Source organism: Zootoca vivipara, chromosome 10 (genome assembly GCF_965207765.1).
Source record: "Zootoca vivipara chromosome 10, rZooViv2.hap1.1, whole genome shotgun sequence".
Taxonomy (NCBI): domain Eukaryota; kingdom Metazoa; phylum Chordata; class Lepidosauria; order Squamata; family Lacertidae; genus Zootoca; species Zootoca vivipara.
In genome coordinates, this window is record NC_142593.1 from 44,460,150 (window position 1) to 44,482,654 (window position 22,505).

At 45.7% G+C, this 22,505-nt stretch overlaps 1 protein-coding gene across 1 annotated transcript in view; it reads right to left on the reverse strand.

The window, feature by feature from the left end:
* Positions 1-362: 362 nt before the first annotated feature.
* C7 (complement C7) overlaps positions 363-22,505 on the reverse strand; it is a 31,765-nt gene continuing 9,622 nt past the window's right edge. Inside the window, exons 7-18 of the mRNA XM_035100474.3 lie at positions 20,914-21,048; positions 19,468-19,711; positions 18,570-18,683; positions 17,413-17,579; positions 14,211-14,439; positions 11,968-12,145; positions 10,773-10,860; positions 10,136-10,268; positions 8,171-8,362; positions 3,726-3,822; positions 2,392-2,576; positions 363-1,733 (exon numbers count right to left, since the gene is read on the reverse strand). Of these exons, the coding sequence (XP_034956365.3) occupies positions 1,546-1,733; positions 2,392-2,576; positions 3,726-3,822; positions 8,171-8,362; positions 10,136-10,268; positions 10,773-10,860; positions 11,968-12,145; positions 14,211-14,439; positions 17,413-17,579; positions 18,570-18,683; positions 19,468-19,711; positions 20,914-21,048 (1,950 nt within the window). The 3' untranslated portion in view covers positions 363-1,545. The remainder of the gene's footprint in view (positions 1,734-2,391; positions 2,577-3,725; positions 3,823-8,170; positions 8,363-10,135; positions 10,269-10,772; positions 10,861-11,967; positions 12,146-14,210; positions 14,440-17,412; positions 17,580-18,569; positions 18,684-19,467; positions 19,712-20,913; positions 21,049-22,505) is intronic.

Sequence of the window (22,505 nt, forward strand, 5' to 3'; positions counted from 1 at the left end):
GGAATCCGTTCTGGAAGTCCGTTCAACTTCCAAAATATTCAGAAACCAAAGAGTGGCTTCTGATTGGCTGCAGGAACCTCCTGCAGCCAATCGGTAGCCGTGCCAGACGTTCGGCTTCCAAAAATCATTTGCAAACCAGAACACTCACTTTTGGGTTTCAATCGTTTGGGAGCCAAGGGATTTGAGATCCAAGGTACGACTGTACTCTCTTAAGAAGAATGCTACATCATGTTGCATCACCCCAAGGCATTCTGGGAGGTGAATTTATAGCCCACCTTTCCTCCCAAAGGAGCCCAGGGTGGCAAACAACAAGTGATAAAACAATTCTGAGGGGATTATGAACAGGAATCACACCACAGTCATTTTTTTAAATAAAAAACCTCATTTATTGATACAAGATTAGTCTTGATCTTTGAGTATTTCAGGATGGCTGACGAAGTCTGGCTCTGTACAGTCCATCTGTTTGCTTTAAGACAATATGAAATAAGTGTTCTGGGTTATTGCTGGTTTGAGACAGCTAAAGACCTACCAAGAAAAATGCAGTCATCTTCAACTTCTCCAAACCCAGTCTAAGCATCAACTTGCAGCATAGGGGTCCTCTAGTAATCTCAATCATGGAACTCCAAATCTTTAACCATATACTGTATGTCCAAATTTCTCTGTTTTCCTCTTTCACTCTCTTTCCTCTTTCAGTTTTTCTCTCGGTTTCCCCACCCAACCTCTCCCTCTTCCCTCTCTTAAAAGACAGCGAACCTTTCAATAAATAAGCCAGTTAAATGCTGGAGTTGCCACCTGTGTGACCAGCCATATTGGTCAGCTGATGTCCAATTGCTCTAGAATCTGGCATAATCAAGAAGCAGAGCTAACTGTGAGCCTATGGAGATATTCTTGGGTCATTTATTAAATTTATATCTGAACCTCCCTCCCAAAGGAGAGCAGAGAAGAAGAGAGGCGAGGCCTGGTTTGCCATAGGTGAGTCAGTAAGTGCAGAGAACAATTTAATAGCACATCATTAGTGTCCTCGGACGCCCTCCTTTACATTCTCCCATACCAATGGAACAGCTGCCATTTACCACCGCAGGAAAAAGTAAAGTGCCATACTTAAGTGCACATCTGAAGTATGAATAAAATCTATTCTGTGTTTGACACTGGGTGGGCTGCTCCATCGGAGGGGGGGGAATGCACTGCCCCCATATGTCCTTGAAATATACAAGCCTTCTCTTCCCATATCACCTACAAAATTATGTCCATTTTGCTAGTTTTAATAATCCTCATTCCACCGTTCTCCTGACCCCTTACTTTTTTATTATTATTATTTAGAAAAACGTATAAACTGCTTAATCAAATAATTCCTAAGGGGGGGGTAGACAAAACAAAACAAAACAATTCTCAATAATATACAAATGCAATCAACAAAAATCAACACGTAATACTATAACTAAGTTATTTGCCCAGGGAGACTTGCCAAAGGTTGTAGCGGGAATGTAATGCAGTGTATAACACACTGGAAAACCTAGTGGTTCTCCTAGTGTAAGCAAACATAGACTAGGGATTTTGTACATTGCAGGGTCTTATGCTAACAACAGTGATGTTCTCCCCCTGGCACTTGAGGACGCCAGCCTCGCATTCTGTCATGGTCTGCTGCGCGACCCTTCCTTCCACCTCAACACAAATGCTTATTCCTGTGTCGCCACACTGTCCAGCTTCTTTGCACGTGCACTGGTTGGTTGGATCTAAGCAACCGCCACAAATGAGAAAAAATTAAACAATAGTGAATGAGACAGTAATTAACTGAACGATCTGGATTAACAAGCAGCTACAGGAAGACCAAAAGAAGCCAACCTCACAGGCGTTCCTTTTATCCTCCCAATGCAAGATATGGGGCTGATTTGGCCAGGGCCGGTGCTAGGGCTTTTTGCGCCCTAGGCAAAACACCTTTTGGCGCCCCCGGCACATGCGTCACGACGCATTGCTGACGGCCCTGCGCAGGCATCGAGCGAGCGGCAGCAGCGCCGCCGTTCGCTCGCTGCAGCCGCTGAGGAGCTCACAGCGTGCCCTCCATAGGCGGGAGGGTGCTGAGCTTTTCTTTTGGCTCGCGCTCCTCCTGCCTATGGAGGGGACGCTGTGATCTCCTCAGGGGCTGCAGTGAGCGAGCGGTGGAGGCAGCAGCAGCAGCACCCATAGCTTAAGACTTCAGGTACAGGCGCTGCCACCGCCACCGCTCGCTCGCTGCAGCCGCTGAGGAGCTCACAGCGTCCCCCCCATAGGCGGGAGGACATAGGTGCCAAGTCTCCCGTATTCCCCGGGAAACCCCTGTTTTTCCAGCTGTCCAGCTGGGGAATATGGGAGACTTGGCAGCTATGGCAGAAGGATGTAGGGGAAACCTCTTACCATGACATGTCTCCCACAGTTGGCATGAGCCACAAGGTCTCGTGGATGCAGCAGGAGTCCTGCAGGTTTCCTTGCTGACCAAAGCATATTGCCTGCCCATGCACTCCAATGCGTGTAGCTTGCAGATGGTTAGCCATGTGCTCCTCTTGTTTCTTTGGTCTGTAGCACAGATGTCCAGGGAAGAGCTGGGAGGAAAAGCAGGAAATCACACTATTGACATGGGGCTGAACTTTACAGCAGGGTTGGGGAATCTGCAGCCTTCCAAGATGTTGACTGACACCAACTCCCATCAGCCCCAACAAGCATGGCAAAAAAATCAGAGATTTATTATTATTATTATTATTGAGTTTATACCTCGCAAACGGGACACATTCTAAAAACCAACAAAGCAAAAACATTTCAAAACAGTTAAACTATTCCAAAAAGAATTTAAAACATTTTAAAAACACCTACAAGTTAAAACACCCTAAAAGCAGCTGCAGTTAAAAACAATGATCCCAGGACTGGCAGGAACAATATTGTTCAGCCACCAAATGCCTGAGTAAACACGGATGTTTTCAAATCCCTTGTGAAAGTTGATAAAAGGGGAAAACACAATTGACTTCCGCATATGCCCAACAAAAACTGAAAGGTAACAGGTTACCTATCCCTGCTTTACGGGAAGAGCCTGCACAATTTGTGACCCACAAAGCCAAATGCTTCCCAACAACCAGAATGCTCTGCAGTCCACGCAGCAAAATAATGATGTGTGGACAGTTCAGTATAAACCTGTCAATGACATGTTGCAGAATACACCCACCCTTAGGAATAAACTTAAAAGAAGAATGTCAGGTTGGGCATACATTACTTGACAGAGATTGCCAGTATCACAGGATGGATTCTCCAGAGCTTTAGCAGAAAAAGGGAATCAAATTACTGTATTCATTACTTATCTGACTAGCATCCCCCCCATAAAAGCCATCCATTTTTATTTCACTTGCCTTTGTTAGAAAAAGGTCCCCCCTGCAGGATCTAAGGGTAACTCGCTGCCACACTTCCAAATCTCCAGAATATATGCTTTTGTCTCCTTTTCTCTCCCTATTTTACACACCCAAAGCCCTCTTTCCCCTTTCTGTTACTTTAGCCAAGCTATATCTCTACTAATACCAAATGACAGCTCCATCAAGGCAGGTAAAAAAGATGAAACGGACTAAAGTGGGGCAGGGCTGAGAAAATGGTATTTTATTGCTAGCAAAGCTCGCTTTATTTCTCCCAAAGCTTTCTAATCCGTCATGGGCTCATGCCCTTGGAGGGTTTAGCTTTCTATCAGAAATGAGATACCTATGGCAACTCACCCACATTCATACGGCATCTTACACACACATTTTGCCTGTTGGGCTTTCTCCCATGGCTGGCATTCAGGGGCAGCTGGCCCAGTATCTGTGCTGGGAACTAAGGAGAAAGAAGAAACATAAGATCTAGAATGGAATGAGCAGGTCGGCTAGAGATTATCTTGATAGCCCTGGCAGAGCCGACAATGGTTCATTCCTGCTTTGTTTTCCCTGGAGTTGGGTGGGAAGGCATTTCCTCTCCCGCAATCTCAGTGCCGGGAGCGCCAATTTTATTATAGAGTCTCCGCAGCCATACACGGTGACAAGGCTTCTCGAAGCGCTCTCGCCTCCTGACAATCCCCAGTCACAAAATGCGCCTGGCTAATTTTGAACGCTGCACATTTAACTCTGTTAGCATGTTCGGTAAGACGTTGAGACCTTTCCAGTGCTATGTGGTTCGGCAGGAAGGGCCACATTTCAGTGGCAGGACACCTGCTTTGCACACAGAAGGCCCCAGGTTCAAATCTCCAAATTTGGGCTGGGAGTGACCCCTGCTTGAAACCCTGGAGTGCTGCTGGCAGTCAGCGTAGACAAGGATATATTTTATTTACAGTATTTCATGAAATTTATACACCGCTGGATTGTAAAATTTAAAAAAGCACCTAAAAGCAGTTTACTAAAGAGTTAAAACAATAAAACGATCATTAAGGAAACAAAAAGTAAGGTAAAACTTTTGAAAAGTTAAAACCCTATTATCATGATCCTAACAAATAGACTAAAAAGCAGACCAAAACACACATCAACTTCCTACATCTCTGGATAGGCTTGTCAAAACAATAGTATAAATAAATAATAATAATACCCCATCCATCTGGCTGGGTTTCCCCAGCCACGCTGGGCTGCTCCCAACTGAATATTAAAAACACAATACAGCATTAAACATTAAAAACTTCCCTAAACAGGGGGGCCTTCAGATGTCTTCTAGAAGTAAGATAGTTGCTTATTGCCTTGACATCTGCTGGGAGGGCATTCCACAGGGCGGGAGCCACTACCGAGAAGGCCCTCTGCCTGGTTCCCTGTAACCTCACTTCTCGCAGTGGGAGAACCGCCAGAAGGCCCTCGGAGCTGGACCTCAGTGTCCAGGCAGAACGATGGGGGTGGAGACGCTCCTTCAGGTAGTGTTGTCAGCAGGTTCCAAAAGGAGTACAATGAAGGTGCCTGCCTGATATCCATAGGCAGGGAGTTTCAAAGAGTGGGTGCAACCACACTATAAGATCAAATTCTCGCAAATGTGGAAAGGGTGTTATGTGGTACCTGCGCCAATTCTGTTGATCGAAGCGGCCGAGGGGGCGCAAATGGGGTAAGGCGATCTCACAGGTAAACTGGCCCCCCGGTTGTTAAGGCCTTTATATACCGACTAGTCTCATTCAGCCCGTTAAGAAAACGGGCGCTAGAGGTGCGACGGGGCCGCGGCTTTCCCTCCCTTTCTGCGCTCGGCCGCGGGGTGCGCCAGAAACGCAATTAAACAAAGCGCTCTCCCGTCGTGTCCCGCAGCCTAGCGCAGAGAGGGAGGGACGACCGCGGCCCCGTCGCTCCTCCCACGGGCCAGGTAGGGTTGTCAGGAGGAGGCGGACCAAGATGGCGGCATCGGGTTCCGGGGCCCGATGCCGCCATCTTGATCCGCCGCTGCAGGGGAACGGGAGGCAGAGGGTTGAGGGGGGGAGAGAACATGCGCGTGTGTACGTCCCGCCTCTTCATCCAGTCCCTGTGTCCGTGGGGCACATGCACATTAGCGCGGACAAAGGGACACAGGGAATCTGGACGCAGAGACACAGGGACTTTATTATATAGGATAGTAACACCTTGAGCTTGGCCCAGTTGCAAATCAGCACAATTAACGAGATGGAGCCAATGGTCTGACTCGCTATAAGGCAGCGTTCTATGTTCCTCTCAGTCGGCTGGCTTTGCTGGAAGGAACGTTGTTTGGGAATGGTGCCTCAGTTTCCCTGTCTTTCCCTGGGCTGGGAGGAAGTGTGGAAGAAGAAGAGCCAGCCAGCTCAAAACAAACAAGGGCCTGATTTGCTTTCTGCAAGAATCCAAAGAAATGGCACTGGTGGCCCTGCTAGAAACCTGTTGGGAAAGGAAGATGGGCTGTGAATGCTAATGCCGTGCACCTTCTAGCCTACGCTCAGCCTGTAAACAAAACCATCTATCACAAAGATGCCACAAGACACCGGAGACCTTTGCTCCAAGAAGAGATGCGTGCCGAGTCTCCACCCCTGAGATTTCTTGGAGACTGGAGGTGCACATAGCAATATAGAAGAACAACCACCAAAGGACCAGGAAAGGAAACTGTACAAATTGGATGCTTCACGATGGGCCTGTTTGTGGCCTTTTCTGATAGAGATCCTCCGGTCCCGAGTTATTTCTACTTGAAGTGTAATTCCAATCCATCAAAACATAATTAAAAACCTCCCCCTTTGCAGCCTCTCGAGCAACTGGACCTGTCTTTTCCCTCTGGTTTTACAATGAGGGGAAAATCTATTGACTTTCCCCCTTCACAGTACTGTGACTCAAAAAAAGCCGATTGTGTTTAGTTTAGAAGCTCTCACAAACACAGTTAATGCAGCCCGTCCATTTTTAATATACCTGTTTTAAAACAACTCATATCTTTTTGTGCACCTTTTTTATGAACTTTTTTAAAAAGGCATTCTCTTTCTTTATCACTGCTGCTTTTCTCTGCCCGCACAGTACTGAAAGGGTTAACAGCTGGCAGCCTTGGGCCGAATTTAACCATCTAGCACAGGAGTAGCCAATGCAGTGCCCTCCAGATGCTGTTGCACTACAACTCCCATCATCCCTGATCGTTAGCTATGCTGGCAGGGGCTGATGGGAGTTGTAGTCCAACAGCATCTGGAGGGCATCACGTTGGCTAACTCTGATCTAGCAGCAGTCATGGGGCAAATTCCAAAATGAGGAGGGGAGGGGAAGTTTGGAGCCAAATTATAGGTATCTCCTCCTCCCGATATACTTTTGAATTGAACCCCAAACCTTCTGAACTGGATCCATAACTGGAAACAGAGGCAGCTGTCTCATACAGAGTCAGTCCCATTGGTCTCAGTATCGTTGACACTGAATGGCAGTAGCTGGTTTCAGGCTGGAGTCCTTCTCGAGACCTTTTGCATCCAAAGCAGGGGCTTTAGCACTGAGTTAGAAGTTCAGAAGCTTCAGCTGGTGCAGAATTCAGGGGCCGAGATGGTTTAAACAAATTGCACCGATCCTGGCCCAACTGCACTGGCTGCCAATTAATTTCTCGGCCCAATTCAAAGTGCTGGTTTTGACCTATAAAACCATAAATGGCTTAGGACCGCAATACTTCAGGGACCACCTCTTCCCATATGAACTGACCTGGACCCTACAATCACTATCTGAGGCCCATCTTCTTGGTGAGAGTTCTGGAAGGTGGCAACCTGAGAATGGGCCTTTTCTGCAGTGGCTCCCCATTTGTGGAATGCTCTCCCCAAGGAGGCTCGCCTGGTGCCTTTGTTGCATATCTTTAGGTGAAAATGTTTCTTTGGGGCTGATTGGACTTCCTATGGACTTTTAAATGTGTTTGTGGGAGCAGGGGGGTCATTGGTTTGTTTTTGTTCTCGTTTTATTCTGTATTTTGAGTTTTCATTTTGTATTTTTATGTTGCGAACTGCCCTGTGATCTTCAGAGGAAGGGCGGTATAGAAATTTAATCAATCAATCAATAATATACCTCCCCCATTTTGTGCTGCATCATTCTCTGGTGTTCTCCCCATCCTCCTCCTCTCACACTGTGCAACTTACCAGTGCAAAGAGGCATGGAGTCCAAGGGATGCCATAGCTGGGACTGAGAACATGGGTGCTATGGTGCATTGTTGCTGCACAATTTAGTAATGCTCAGAACCCTTGGACGCTGCAGCAAGTGCCCACTATAGAACTCTGAAACCAAACCTTCTCCCATTTGCAAGAGAGAGAAAGAGAGGAGTTAAGCCTACCAGCTGACTCCAAATACCAGGGATTTTTTTCAAAGGGGAACTCACAGGAACTCAGTTCCAGCACCTCTCAAGTGGGTTCTGGCACCTCTCGGGTGAGCATCATTGCCATTCTAAGAGAATAAAGGAGGTTGTTCCCGGTGAGTTCTGGCACCTCTTTTTCTAGAAAAACGACACAGAGCAGCTCTTGCACACAGGCAAAAGTGACCAGACTTGGCTTCCTTCAAGCAGGAGAAGACTCTCTGAAATCCACTTAATGTCTCTCCACCCAGTGAAGGGCTTTTGTGGTGCAGGGTGTTGTTAAATGGCTAAAACCGACCTGGTCTTAACATGCTCAGGGTTTGGATAGTGGAATGCTTCTCTGGAGGCCCTCGGAAGCTGCTCTGAAGTTTCCAAAGAAAGATCAGGCTGTAAGTGCACCAAAAAAATGTCCTAGAGAACTACATACCTCTCCTCCGGCACTGGATATTGTTGACGTTGGGAGACCATTTCAGGGTGGGTTCACACAAAAGGACGGCTGCTCCTTCCAGCTGTGTGTCTTCTGGGCACGACAGCTTTATTTTCTCTCCTATCTGATACAACGGTTTCACTGGGTCTGCACTCAGTCCTCCTTCCAATGCAGGCAAGACACAAGCCGTTTCTAAGGAATAAAGAGGAGAACCAAGCAGTGGGAGCTGCTTCATTAGGGTGAACATCAAGGTCCTGCCCTGAAGATAAACTGGGCAAGGGAGAGCCGTGTCAGCTACATCCAGAGCTCCTTGGAGGGACGGAAGAATGAAAACACATTTGTATCACTAGCCCTTGAGGGCTGTGAGGTGAAAATAAATGCTCCCTCTCAGCAGTCACCACGCCACCCCCCCCCACCTTCGGCAATCGTCTCGAACAGTTGCATGACAGAAATTTAAGAATGGTGTCTTTTCCTGGCATAGAATGACCGCTCTCCACATCAAATGGAGGGCGCCCTTTGTGTGCCCGCGCAGACCACCCCTGATCCTACATGGCTCCCAGCAGAGCACTCCTGGACCGCAACCCCAAGTCGCAAACCTTGAGGTTCCCACCACACCTTAGTTCAAAGAACCAAGCGTGACAGGTGAGCGGAACAATATCTTTAAGCATAAAAGGGGGTGGAGCCTACATGGGAGCTCTCAGTAAGCTCCAGAGCTTCACCCGCCCTACCCGCCCTTCGTTAAGGTCTTTTATTGCAGGTTAACTTATTCTTTACAGGTATGCAAGCACTGCTATGGTCTTACAATGGTTGCTGTTGAAGGACTGGGAAGGAATTTCCCTGCATTGGCAGGTTTCGCCTTCCCCGTAGCAAAACGTCACAACTTTGGTGGTTATAGGCCTTGGGCGGAATCCTTTAGTCTATCTTACCTAAATTGGGGGGGGAGGGTGTGAAACGGTGACACACACACCCCTGCGGCGGCGATCCCAGGGTTCCCCGTTAAAGGGGTTGTGTTGAGGGGCGTCACTGGCCATACGCTGGAAGGTTGTCAGAGCACTCCCGTGTTGCGGTGAAATGGCGGGGGGGGGCTATCTGCTTAAACATACAGTGGTACCTCTACTTACGAATAACTCTACTTACAAATGTTTCTACTTACGAATGGAGCTCCGTCCGCCATCTTGGATGCAGTTTAGATAGGATTTTTCCTACTTGCGAATTTTTAGATAGGGTTGCTTTGACTTACGAATTTTTTTCCCCAATGCATTCCTATGGGATTCGACTTACAATTTTTTTCGACTTACAAATGTGCATTCGGAACGCATTAAATTCGTAAGTAGAGGTACCACTGTATGTCTTCCAGAGCCAGCCCAATCCCCAGACATATTGGCTAACCCTGATGTGCCCCAGATCCCTGGCCGGGGACTGGGAGGGATAAACGACCAATGCCTAAGCAAGGTCTTCCTACATCTGAAAGGTTAATAAAGTTGTGGCCAATTTTAATCCCATAGCATGTTGTCACGAGTCATTACTCCACCCGGGTGTCACCTAGGGTCGGGGAGGGGGTTTCTGCCTGGGCACAGAAATGTAAATGGTGAATTGCTGCCAAGTCTCCTGCTGAAAAATGCGGGATCAGCAGCGGCGCGGCACCGGAAGTCGCTTCTACGCATGTCTGGGCACCGGAAATCGGGCGGCGCCAGGACCCAAAATGGAGCCTCCCTGGCAGGTAGGAAATCCGGGGGATTTATGGGATTTTTTCCAATCCGGGCTGCCAGTGAGAAATGGTTTAAAATACAGGGGTTTCCCGCGAAAAATGAGAGACTTGGAAGGTATGGGGGGGAGGGTGTGAAGCGGTGACACACACACCCCTGCGGCCGCGATCCCAGGGTTCCCCGTTAAAGGGTTTGTGTTGAGGGGCACACAAATGTAAATGGTGAATTGTACTTTGCAGCCAGCCTTACGGATACATACTCTGGCAGCTCATCTGTCCAACGGTCCACCTCAAGCCTTCGCCACAGGTCACCACTGGGTCCCCCACAACAGCATATCCATTATTGCAGGTGTAAATGATGCTTTTCCCCACAGGATAGGATGAATCGGCATCCTAAAAAGTAGAAAAATTGAGGGTCACTGAGTGGAAGGATGGCTCTCTATTCTTACATGCTTGAATAATTCTTATAGAGTTATAGAATTCTTATAGAGTTATAGAATTATTTGTTTGCATTTTTGAATTATCAGCATCGTGGATATTTCTGTCTAGATAAACTTGTTTACTGCCTAAATAAACCAGTGAACCAGCAATGAAATCCATATAGCACAAACAAAGTACAAACATATGGACTCAGAAGTTAATTTCCACTGAGTTCAGTGGGGCTTACTCCTGGGCAAGTGGGAATTACAGGTGGCCTTCAGATCCTGTTTGGATTATTACAATTTCCATCAGCCCTGACTGTTGCCCATGCTGGCTGATGGAAGCCATAGTTCCACAACATCTGGAGGTCTCCGCATGGGCTACCTTAGAGGTACGCAGAACTGCAACCTAAATTTTACTACTCTTATCTACGCAGAGAACCTGCATAAGGAGGGCATTCTATTGTGCTTCACCTACTTGCACATATCCATTTTCCAAGGGAGGAGGCGGTGGGCAGGATTCTGTGCCCAACGTAGACACATCAAAGCAGTGTGGTTCTATTGAACTATAAATCAAAACATTTTGGGGAAAAAAACACCATGATTATAATTTATTTCAGAGTTCAAGAAATTTGTCGCCTTTCATTTCAAAACACTTTACATCTCAGAGGGGTCTGTTTCTGCAAGGCCATTAAGCTTCTATCAAATTAAAATTATCAGCATCTGGAGAGGGACACAAACACACGCATACAGAAAGAGCAGCTTATGGATGCTCACTAACTTTTGCCCCTTTCTTGTCCCAACCTAAATAAGAATGCTCCAAACCCTTGCATGGAAAAAAGTTACCATAGTTTGAGCTAATAATAATATTATTATACTTTATTATTTGTACCCCGCCCATCTGGCTAAGACTTTTTCCAGGTCACAAATAATTCTCTAATGAGATTTTAAAATTTCAATTTAAAAAAAGTGTTTATATCCTGATCATACAACTGGATTTTCCAACCAGAACTGTGCTTGCCCAATTTCTGCAATGTTGCCATTTCAGGTCCTCCCAAACCATTTGTTGAAGGCACTGAAAAGTTTCAGTTTAAACACTTGGTAGACATTTGTGGTAGTTTCAGAACTCCAGGTCATTCACCCATCTTGCACCTGGCACCAAAACTGGGTCTCCCTGCCTCCATGTTGTTTTATAATTACTCATACTACTTTATGAGCACAAAGTAAAAATGGTAGGATGTGCGGCAAAATCAACACAGAATGCCTGTAATACAACATAAGAAATAAAAGAAGCAATTGAAATGCCATTAAAAGCCAATGCACATATTTAGTGTGAATAGATGCGCTGTCTTCTGACTTCAACCACAAATCCACAGATGTACTGTAGATCACTTGAATGAACCTTGTGGATCACTGGTATTCAAAAGATCACTGTTTGAGAACCACTTCACTACACCATGTATATGGGCTGACCTCCAGATGTTGTTGGACTACAACTCCCATCAGCCTCATCTAGCATGCCCAGTGGTCAGGCATAATGGGAACTATAGCTCAGCAACATCTGGAGAGCAATACATTGACTCTCTCTTCAATGTATAATTTGCAGCAAGTCTCAGGTGACTCCAGGACTTGCCAAACCATATTTCCTCTTAGCAAGTATCATTTCCACCTACCGAAAATGTTGCAAATCCTCATGCTCATCCTCACACTGGCGGCTTTCAGCTGCTTCTCCGATGCAGGACCTTCCACCGCCACTGGGATTGGGATTATTACAGCTTCGACTTCTTGATTTCCCTCCTCCTGTACAAGAACTCCATGAGGACCAGCAGCTCCAACTTCCATCAATGACTCCTTCATAATGGCAGGAAAGTCCATGCATCATTTTTCAGTGGATCTCTATGCAACTCACCATCACAAGATATTCACCTGCACCCTCCCCCCTCTGGAGGGAAGAGCTTGAAACCTGGACAAAATTGGGAAATTTGACATATTTGATTCCCCTTAAGGGGGAACCCTTGTCTATCCACCAGCCTTCAGTTTCAGCTGCTCCCCTTCTTAGAGGTGAAAATAGCAAAACTGTTAACTATTGCGGTGTCCCTACAGTTCACACATTGTTGCAACTGCACAGAAGACCAACTGAGATCATTTGCCAGAGCCCTAGGTGATTTACAGTAAATCAGCAAGAGTTCATGACTCCCAATTGTTTGACAATCGCAAGTAGGGAGGGGGCAGAAATCCTGATGTGCTGATTCCTTATCTCTCAGCACCAGTGTTCCTCACACGTAAATTATGGGTACGTAATTGCTTGCCATTGACTAAGGGCTCATCCAGACTTCCATTTGCACCATGCTTTCTAGGCACAGATCAGCACTTCTTTTTGTCCTAGTACTTTCCCCGGGAAAACCTGCATTTTACCGCTGAATCAGAGCAAATGGCAATTCACAGAAAAGCTGACTGTTGTCTCCCCCACCCCAGTGAATCACAATCCCCAGATTCCCATATTTATTTTCACACACACACACACACACACACACACACACACACACACCCCACACACAAAGAGCAAGCTTCCAGGACTTGTATAACCTGAGATATGAGAGGAAATGCACAGCCACTATTCTCATTTTGTTGTTGTTGTTGTTGTTGTTGTTGTTGTTGTTGTTGTTAGAAACTGGCCTGCTCCCCTATTCAGTGTTTCGCTTTAAAAATTCCTGTGGATGCCTATGGAAAACAGATGTGTACCTTCCAGCATGTGACTTACAGAATGTGGTGGGTTATTATCTCCAGCTCCTCAGCTATCATATTTGCACCAGACTTTCCTCCCCCTGAACCACTCTTTTGCTTCCAGATTTCGTTGAAACCAGGTTTACTAGAACCAGGTTTGGTTGAAACCAGGTTTACCTTTAGATTCTAGTAAAACAAATGCAAGCTACAGTAGATCCTGCAAGCCTACCTCCGACGTTGAAGAGGCCAGACACAAGAGTTGGTCCTTTTGCGCTCTAAGGACCCATCCACACTTTCGCTTAACCCATGCCTAGAAAGCATGAGTCTGGGTGGTTTTCCACTTGACCCATGCTTTCTAGGAGGAGGTCTAATTGGTATTTCCTTTGCCCCACCGCCCTCCCCACCGAAAACCCACTTTTTAGCACTAAATTAGAACAAAAAGCAGAGACATCACCTTGCCGACAAAGGTCTGTATAGTTAAAGCTATGGTTTTTCCAGTAGTGATGTAAGGAAGTGAGAGCTGGACCATAAAGAAGGCTGATCGCTGAAGAATTGATGCTTTTGAATTCTGGTGCTGGAGGAGACTCTTGGGAGTCCCATGGACTGCAAGAAGATCAAACCTATCCATTCCGAAGGAAATCAGCCCTGAGTGCCCACTGGAAGGACAGATCCTGAAGCTGAGGCTCCAATACTTTGGCCACCTCATGAGAAGAGAAGATTCCCTGGAAAAGATCCTGATGTTGGGAAAGATTTAGGGCACTAGGAGAAGGGGACGACAGAGGACGAGATGGTTGGACAGTGTTCTCCAAGCTATCAACATGAGTCTGACCAAACTGCGGGAGGCAGTGGAAGACAGGAGTGCCTGGCGTGCTATGGTCCATGGGGTCACAAAGAGTCGGACACAACTAAACGACTAAACAACAACAACAGAACAAAAAGGCAACTGGCAGAAAACCCCATTGCTGTTTGCTCCAAGTCAGCACTAAATATCAGGTTTCCTTGGGGGTGGGTGGGTGGAAGCAGTGGGAGAAACGTAGTGTGGATAAGCCCAAAGTAACTTCAAATCACGGTAACATCATGTGCGCATGTGTATCTGTGTGTGTGCATCCATTCGGGGAGGGCTGGTAGTTTTCACACATTGCAGTACCTGCTTTAAACACTTCCACTCTAAAACAGGAGAGAAATGACTTGCCTGGCTGGTCTTGCACAAGAGTTCCCAGTTCGCAAGCTGCTCCAAAAGTATACGGTTTGCAGAAGCATAGGCACTGAGTTTCCACAACAGCCGGCTCACCGCCATTTCGACACGGGCGGCATTTGCAGGGATCGTTTTCGCTCAGGTACTCTTCGATGGCTCGTTTCAGGTGATGTCTTTTGACGGATGCACAAGGTACCTCCTTCACCAACTCATACAATGGTGTGAGCTATATATATATATATAATTAACATGTCCAACTGTTTGTTTGTTTTCAAAGAACATTACTTTTTCTTACATTCTACTTGGCTTCCCATTTTTCTCCATGAGGGGAGAATTGCATTCAAAAATTATTCAAAGGGAGAGAAGATGAAATTCACGTGTGGGGTGCAGGGTTTTTTTTGTTGAATTTCCCTTACTTTTGAGTAAGGTGCACATGTTTCAATTAAAACCTAGGAGAAGATTCCTCCCATGTTTTTTTTAAATAATCAGTAAGTGTGGACAGCTGGGGAGGCTGCACAGTGCTGGCCCAATCTTTACTGGAAAGCAGAAATACACACATCCCATGCCTAGCCACCTTGCAATGATGAGAAGTATGCTCAAAACCCCACGCACCTGAAATTGCCCTGAGACACTCCACACACTCTCAACTGCCCTGAGAATTAGGCAGGGGGGGGGGAATGAAACCTATTTTCTTTTTGCAGGGGAAGAAAACTTCTGTGAAATTGGAGGCCAGATTTTGGCACAGTATTAATGGTACTCTTGCCTCCAGAAACGAAGAGCAATGTTCAACGCAGCCAATATTAATGCTTGTCAATCCTGCATGGTTAACATTCCTGTTAAAATCAGTGGGACTTAACTTAAACAACCTTTATTTGTTAGGATCATGATAATAGGGGTTCCAGGTGGTATTTCGCTCAAGAGGTGAGTAGGTTCGGACCTGCTTTAAGAGTGACAAAGAATCTGAGCATCCTCAGACCATTCCTTGGACACCAGAGTAGAAAACTTCTATTGTTATTTTTTAACTTTGCCTTTTGACATATTTCTAGAGCAACTTCCAAAAGGACAGCAGCAAAATTAACAGATGAAAGACAACAATAATGACTAAACAGCCCCAAATAACCAGTAGTTAAAACTATTTGAATTGCCGGTGGAATTGCTTTAAGAATTAGAATTGCATGTGGCATGCAAGATGCAGCTGGTTTACATTCTTTTTTTCTTTGCATAATCTAAAGCAAGTCCATCTTTCGCCAGATACTTCATGAAAAAAGTGGGCTGTGTTTTCAGGTGAACAAGTATTGACCTGTGCATTTCTTGAGGTTTTGTCCTGTGAAGTTAACCAGTCGCCCAGGATAATGTTTGCTGTGTGGTGCCTATACCTAACCAAACTTGCTCATGTGGGCTACACATAGCTGGCAAGCATTGTGCATATGAATCTTAATTATGCCAAATGCAATAAGGTTGAATTGCTTTGCTCAAATCTGATATCTTGAAATTTCTGCTTATTCCCTGGATCTGAGCAAACTAGATGCTCAGATGGAGTACAGGGACCTTAATTAACTTGCAAACAAGGTACAATGCTCACAGGGATTTCTGCTTTTATTTGATTTATTTGACTTAGCAAGCTCAGCAGCAACTTCCTTTCACTTGAATTGTGTTTTTTGGGGGAAAACTGCAATGAAGGAGAAAAAGAAAGGAGGGTTTTTTTATTTTAAAAATGTGGTCATGAGTAAAGGTAAAGGGACCCCTGACCATTAGGTCCAGTCATGACCGACTCTGGGGTTGCGCGCTCATCTCGCATTATTGGCCGAGGGAGCCAGCGTATAGCTTCCAGGTCATGTGGCCAGCATGACTAAGCCGCTTCTGGCAAACCAGAGCAGCACACGGAAATGCCATTTACCTTCCCGCTGTAGCGGTTCCTATTTATCTACTTGCACTTTGACGTGCTTTCGAACTGCTAGGTTGGCAGGAGCTGGGACCAAGCAACGGGAGCTCACCCCGTCACAGGGATTCGAACCGCTGACCTTCTGATCAGCAAGCCTTAGGCTTTGTGGTTTAACCCACAGCGCCACCTGGGTCCCTGGGTCATGAGTAACTTACACTAAATGGAAGTCTTGTCTGGATCTGGGTGGCAGTACCCATGTCAGGGACAGTGATGGTAGAGCTGCTTCAGGATATATCGAGTGATATTGAACTGAAGGCATAAGCCTCCCTCAGGATGCCTTCCAGTAGGAGTCCTCCTTTTGCACTTATAAGAAGCCAATAGACCTTCTCAGATGGTCACGACTCAAGGATGCTCAACATCATGCCCACTGCCTTGCTCCAGATGCCCAAGCATTGATGGTTCCTTTGTAAAAACAGAGCCTCTGCATGCACACGTGACATGCACATAAGCTCTCTGTGTGCAATGGATGAAGCGTGCATTTTGCAGTGCACCAGATCACACCTTAGGGATGAGGGAGAAATCTGGTTCAGTTCGCATTAACTGCGAACCTATCTAATTCGCAACCCCAAAACCAACATGCAAATCAAAACCAAACTATCCTTTGAAATTTGAACTTCTCTGAACTTTGCCATGCCATTCTGCAACCAAATAATATGTAGAAAAACGCACATGTCTGGGGGAAAGTGTGCATAACATTGTGAGCATTCTTTTTTTAAAAAAAAATAAATACAAAAATGCATTATATTAGGAGAAATTGCTTGCAGAAGTGTGTCTATTAGGCAAAATTGCATAGGACAATGTTTACATTGCGATAAATGTGCACTTAAACACTGGTTAATTTTTGGGAGATCATATAAAAAGGCGTTTTGTGGAGACCTGAATGTAAGACTGGAAAAATAAGAGAAGCTGAAATGGACAATTGCATCTTTCTCTAGGGTTCATGCAGCATGCAAATGATATGGGTGTAAGCTCTGTGCAGAAGATGAGGTCAGCATTTGAAGGTTGGAAGCAATGACAAAAAGCATGATAAGAACATAAGAATAGCCCTGTTGGGTCATGCAATGGCCCATCTATTGGTTCTCACCGGGGGGAACCCGCAAGAAGGATTCCAGCACTAGAGCACTCTCTCCTCCTCTGGCTTCCAGCAATTGGTATTCAGAAGCATATTCCCACTTCATGTGTTGAAAATCCCTGGCTTTTAGCCGTGTGAGAATGATTCATCTAATAAAAAAAATATCACACAAATCAAAGTTTTACCTTTTGCTTAATGACTCTAGGAGAATAGGACACCGATCTAGCCCAGAAGGAGTACCGCTGAGTATTTGCCACAGGATCATTTATGTCCATGTAGCTTAGCCCAGCTACAGCTCCAGGACTTCCTCCCTCTACTAACGGGTCAGCTCGAATCCGATTGCTGGTGGTACCTGGAAGCACACAGAGAGCACAGCATTTTAAAAATAAGCATCTTATATTGTCGAACAGTTGCGTTGTGGCACGTACAACTGGCATTTAAATGGACTTTAGGACGTAAAAATTAAGTACAGTCGTACCTTGGATCCTGAACGCCTTGGTACTCGGACATTTTGGCTTCCAAAAGCTGCAAACCTGGAAGGGAGTGTTTGGGTTTGCGGAACCCAAACATCCGACGGGGCTTCCGACTGGCTGCAGGAGCTTCCTGAAGCCAATCAGAAGCCGAGCTTTGGTTTCCGAATGTTTTGGAAGTTGAACAGACTTCCGTAACGGATTCCGTTCAACTTCCAAGGTGTGACTGTATAGTACAAGAACTTAAAAGAAGAGCCTTCTGGATCAGGCCAGTGGCTGGCCTAGCCAAGCAACCTATTCTCACAGTGGCCAATGAAAGGTTCATAGAAAACCTACAAGCAGGACTTGAGCACAGGAGCCCTCTTCCCTAATGTGGCACCTGATATTCAGAAGCATGACTGCTTCTGACCTTGAAGGCAGAGCACAGCCATCTCCATGAATGTTTCTTTGGAAAGCCATACAATTTGGGGGCCATCATTGGGTCAGGGCTGATTCAGCCGCAGGTCAGCACAGAGACTCAGAGACAAGCAGTAAAGTTGATTCTTTGTCAAGGAAACAGAATACAAACAGAGAAACCTACGGCAAGACTGGCCTCGGTTAAGCAGTTGCCGGAGCCTCACACTTCCCCCTGCATCTCCTCCTCGTCCACCTGTTTCCCTAGCCGTCTTAAACTCCTTCAGAGAAGGGCCCCCATGTGCTCTTTGCTCTGCTACATGCCTCTTCGTGCCCTTGGAGACAAGGGAGCTGCGGAGCTGAATATAGTAGGACCGGCCAGCTTCTGTTTGCTTTAGTGAAACGTTCCAATTGGTTAAGCCGGATGGCTGCTATTGACCAGGAAGCCTCTCAGAGAACACACACAAACAACTATTTACCTGAAGATTGTCGCAGCATTTCATCTAGTTTGTTGCATTCTGTTTTCTTCTTCTTTACGAACCAAAAATTCCAACCTGATGAAGTGCATTTGTGCATGTCCAGCGTGCTCAAACCTAGGCCAAGAAATGGGCATTAACCTTGATGATCAATGAATGATCGATGCAATCATTTCCAATGCGCAGGAAAATGTCCCACAGAATTGGGTCCCAAGTTAGCCTAGAACTTCTTAAGGAAGATGGGTATATTTACTGATTTGCTTGTTTATTAAGAGCTCCACCCCACCTTCCTGCCTAAGCAAAAGACTTCAAGGCAGCCTACACATTTTTTTTAAGGTCTCAAACAGAACTGTAAAGGAACCATCAACAGGTGACTCCAGTCTCTGGCTCCATCAAGGCCAAGCACAACTTGCCAGAAATCAGCTGGCAAGCAGAGATGGAGATGCTGGCATCACCTGTATTAGTAGAGAAAGACTCAGATGAACAGCCATTTAACTGGGTAGCGTCACAACCTACAAAGGCTAGCTGCATGAAGCCTTTACCATCTTGGGGGAGGAAGGCTAACAAAAGAGGTAAGTATCCCAGACTCTGGAAGGAGGAGAGGAAATCAGGTAAAACAGCGACAGCATAGCTGCCAAGTTTTCCCTTTTCTCGCGAGGAAGCCTATTCAGCATAAGGGAAAATCCCTTTAAAAAAGGGATAACTTGTCAGCTATGAGCGACAGTCTGGAAGTGCACTAGATTCTACTCTTGCTTACTAGAATAAAGGGATCCTCCGCATTTCATATAAACAGAGAATAATGTTTTGGGGTTTCTCTGTTGCTTGCATGCAAGAATAAAATGCCTTTTATTCCCAAACTCACTCCTTTACTAATTGGGAAATGAGTGCACCAGTACACTACCTTGTGCTTTTGCACTGTCTGAAGCGACATGAAACAGAACTTTGTAATGTCCTCCCAAAGATCCAGAGTGCAGGAAATGTGTTCCAAAACGTTCAATTAACCTTCGGTATGCATTATATTCATAGAAGGTGGGAAGGTTAGCAAGCTCTTTCCAGAAGGGCTCAGCAAGATTTAGAAATTCCGGCTGTTTGTTGATGAACTGAGCAACTTCCACACTGTTTTCGATAACCATGAGCAGATTACTCTAGGAAAGGAAAACATATATAGAACTCAAGCAGTTGTTTTCACAATAGTAGGAAAGTGTTTGTAAAGTGTTTGTAAAAAGAGCAATTTACAGCTGATATCTCCTGGATAAAGAATTCTTTGTTAACTGCGTAATTCCACATGCCAGTTAGCTATTTGGTGTCAGAGTTCAGCAAACAGGGAAATACTGAAATTTCAAACTTCCCGATCCAGTAATGCAGAGGTTTTCAACCTTTTTGAGTCCACGACTCCCTTGACCAACTACATTCTTTCTGCGGCACCCCTGTGGGGCTCAGGAGCCCAATTATGTCACCCCTTGCCTGCAGAGCTGGCAGCCTCTCACCCTTTTCGAACACCCTCCCTTGTGGAGTGTTCCCTAAGCCTCCTCTCCTCTCTGCTCTGCTTGGGTCTCTGAGTCTCTGAGCTGCTCCACCTGCCCGAAAGAGAGGTGTCTCCTCACACTGCCTCACAGGTGCCTGGACTTGTCTGTCCATTCCCAACATCAAGGGCTGCAGGCTGGCTGGGCTCCCTCACCCGCTTGCTTGCTTACTCCGAGGCCGACTCAGATCCTGGCAACCAGCACGCCCTGGCCAGCCCCAGAGGCACCATTTACCATGGATTTTGTAGCCAGGGCTGCTGCAACAAACAGCTGTGCAAGCCTCTGAGAGGCAGAGACGCGTGAGAGCATCAGAGAAGGGAGGGGAGGAAAGAGGGCCAGTGTTGTCCACAGCACCCCTGACCATCATTCAAAGCACCCCAGGATGCCATGCCATACTTCTTGAAAACCACTGCAGTAATGAGGGATGAGGAAGAAATTCAGTTCTATTCACATTTTGATGTGAAAAACGGAACGCAAATCAAAGCACAGTGCACCTTTACATTTTGCACTTTTCCAACTTACAATAAGCATGCATAAAAGGTAAAGGGACCCCTGACCATTAGGTCCAGTCGTGACCGACTCTGGGGTTGCGGCGCTCATCTCGCGTTATTGGCCGAGGGAGCCGGAGTACAGCTTCCGGGTCATGTGGCCAGCATGACAAAGCCGCTTCTGGCGAACCAGAGCAGCGCACGGAAACGCCGTTTGCATAACTGTGTATATTAATAGACACTGTGTAGAAAAGCACACAAATAGTGAAAAGAACATTAAAAAGGCATAAAATTTGGGGAAATTGCTTGCAAGAAATTATGCAGAACACTGGGTACCTTTGAACTGCCTTCTTGAATTGTATTTTTTTCATGCTGGCGGTATTTTTTTCCGGTTGCAAGCCTCTCTGTGTGTTTTCTATAAGCCCAGGAACTGTTGTAAAACTCAGCGCTGAAATCATTCTGAATGGTCACCTATTAAAAAGAAGGAAAAGGTATCTATATATAAAATTCTCTAGAAAGAAATAAAATATTGGCAATTCAATTGTTTCTCAGCCCAGATATTAGGTACCTTCATGCTAGCTATTTTCTTGAGGAAAGGTACAAATTTAACTCATGCCACCCAAAATTGTGTGTGAAACATTAAACCTAAAAATCGACAAACTACACCAAATTTAGTGTATTATAAAGCACCTATCCCCCTCCCCAGCAATCCTGTCATGACTACCAGATACATGCTTTCTCTTTAAAGTTATTGTAATGAACCACAGGTTCTTCAGAGTTGCTTTTCCTCTGTTCCTTCCATGCAAGGCCCACAATTTAAAGCTCTGTCTCCAAGCCCCTCTCTTTGCTCTGGAGCTTTCCCCACAAAAAACCACTCTTTAAAGCTCAATTAGAGTAAACATCCATCCACGGAAAACCCAAATTGACTGCTCCGATTCAGCTTTAAAGAGTGGGTTTTAGTGGGGAAAGCGAGGGTCAAAAAAACCACTCGAAGACGGAGCATTTGGGGACCTCTGCCTGGAAAGTGTGGACAAACGCTGTGTCCATGCAGTTTTAGCTCAACTTGAACCCTAAAGATAACGTACATTCTTGCTTCCCCCAACAGACCTTTGCATTTTAAAAAATGTTATTCAGCTTGTATTTTTAAGCAAACTAACCTAATTCACATCACCTTGACTAAACACGGGATCATAAAATAATTAAGCTATGGGTTTCACACAATCTACATTGCAATACAGTTCTTAGCTTTAAAAACATACCCCAAATGCATATTGCAGAATAAAGTGATTTTAAAAATGTGTGCATGAGATAAAACATTTATATTTGTATACCTATTATGATGATGATGATTATCTGTATACCACCCAATACCTGTAGATCCCAGGGCAATTCACAACATAAAATCACAATTAAAAAGACACAAAATCCATTAAAAAATGAAAAAAAAATGTGGTGAGTATATTTTAAATTGAGAAAACGAGCTGGCACAGACTTGTGAATGAACACATGAAAAATGGACTCCGAATGGAAGTAGGCTGAGCCATGCATGAGAAAGACTGTAAACCAGTGGTAGGGAATTTGCTTGCATGCAGAAGATCCCAGATTCAGGCGTCAGCATCTTCATGTAGGGCTGAGAGAGAGCCCTGCTTGAAATCATGGAGAGCAGCTGCCAGTCAGTGTAGAACAAAAAGAACTAGATGAGCCAACGGGCTGGCTCAGTATAGGGCAGCTTCTTATGTTTTTGTCTAGAAGCAGTTTGCAGGGTGGGACAGAACCATACCTGCTAAGTCTCCCACTGAAAAATGCGGGATCAGCAGCGGCGCAGCAGCGGACGTTGCATAGAAGCAACTTCCGGGGCCGCTCTTCCCATGTGTGGGCACCGGAAATTGGGCAGAGTGGCACCGGAAGTCGCTTCTACGCATGCCCGG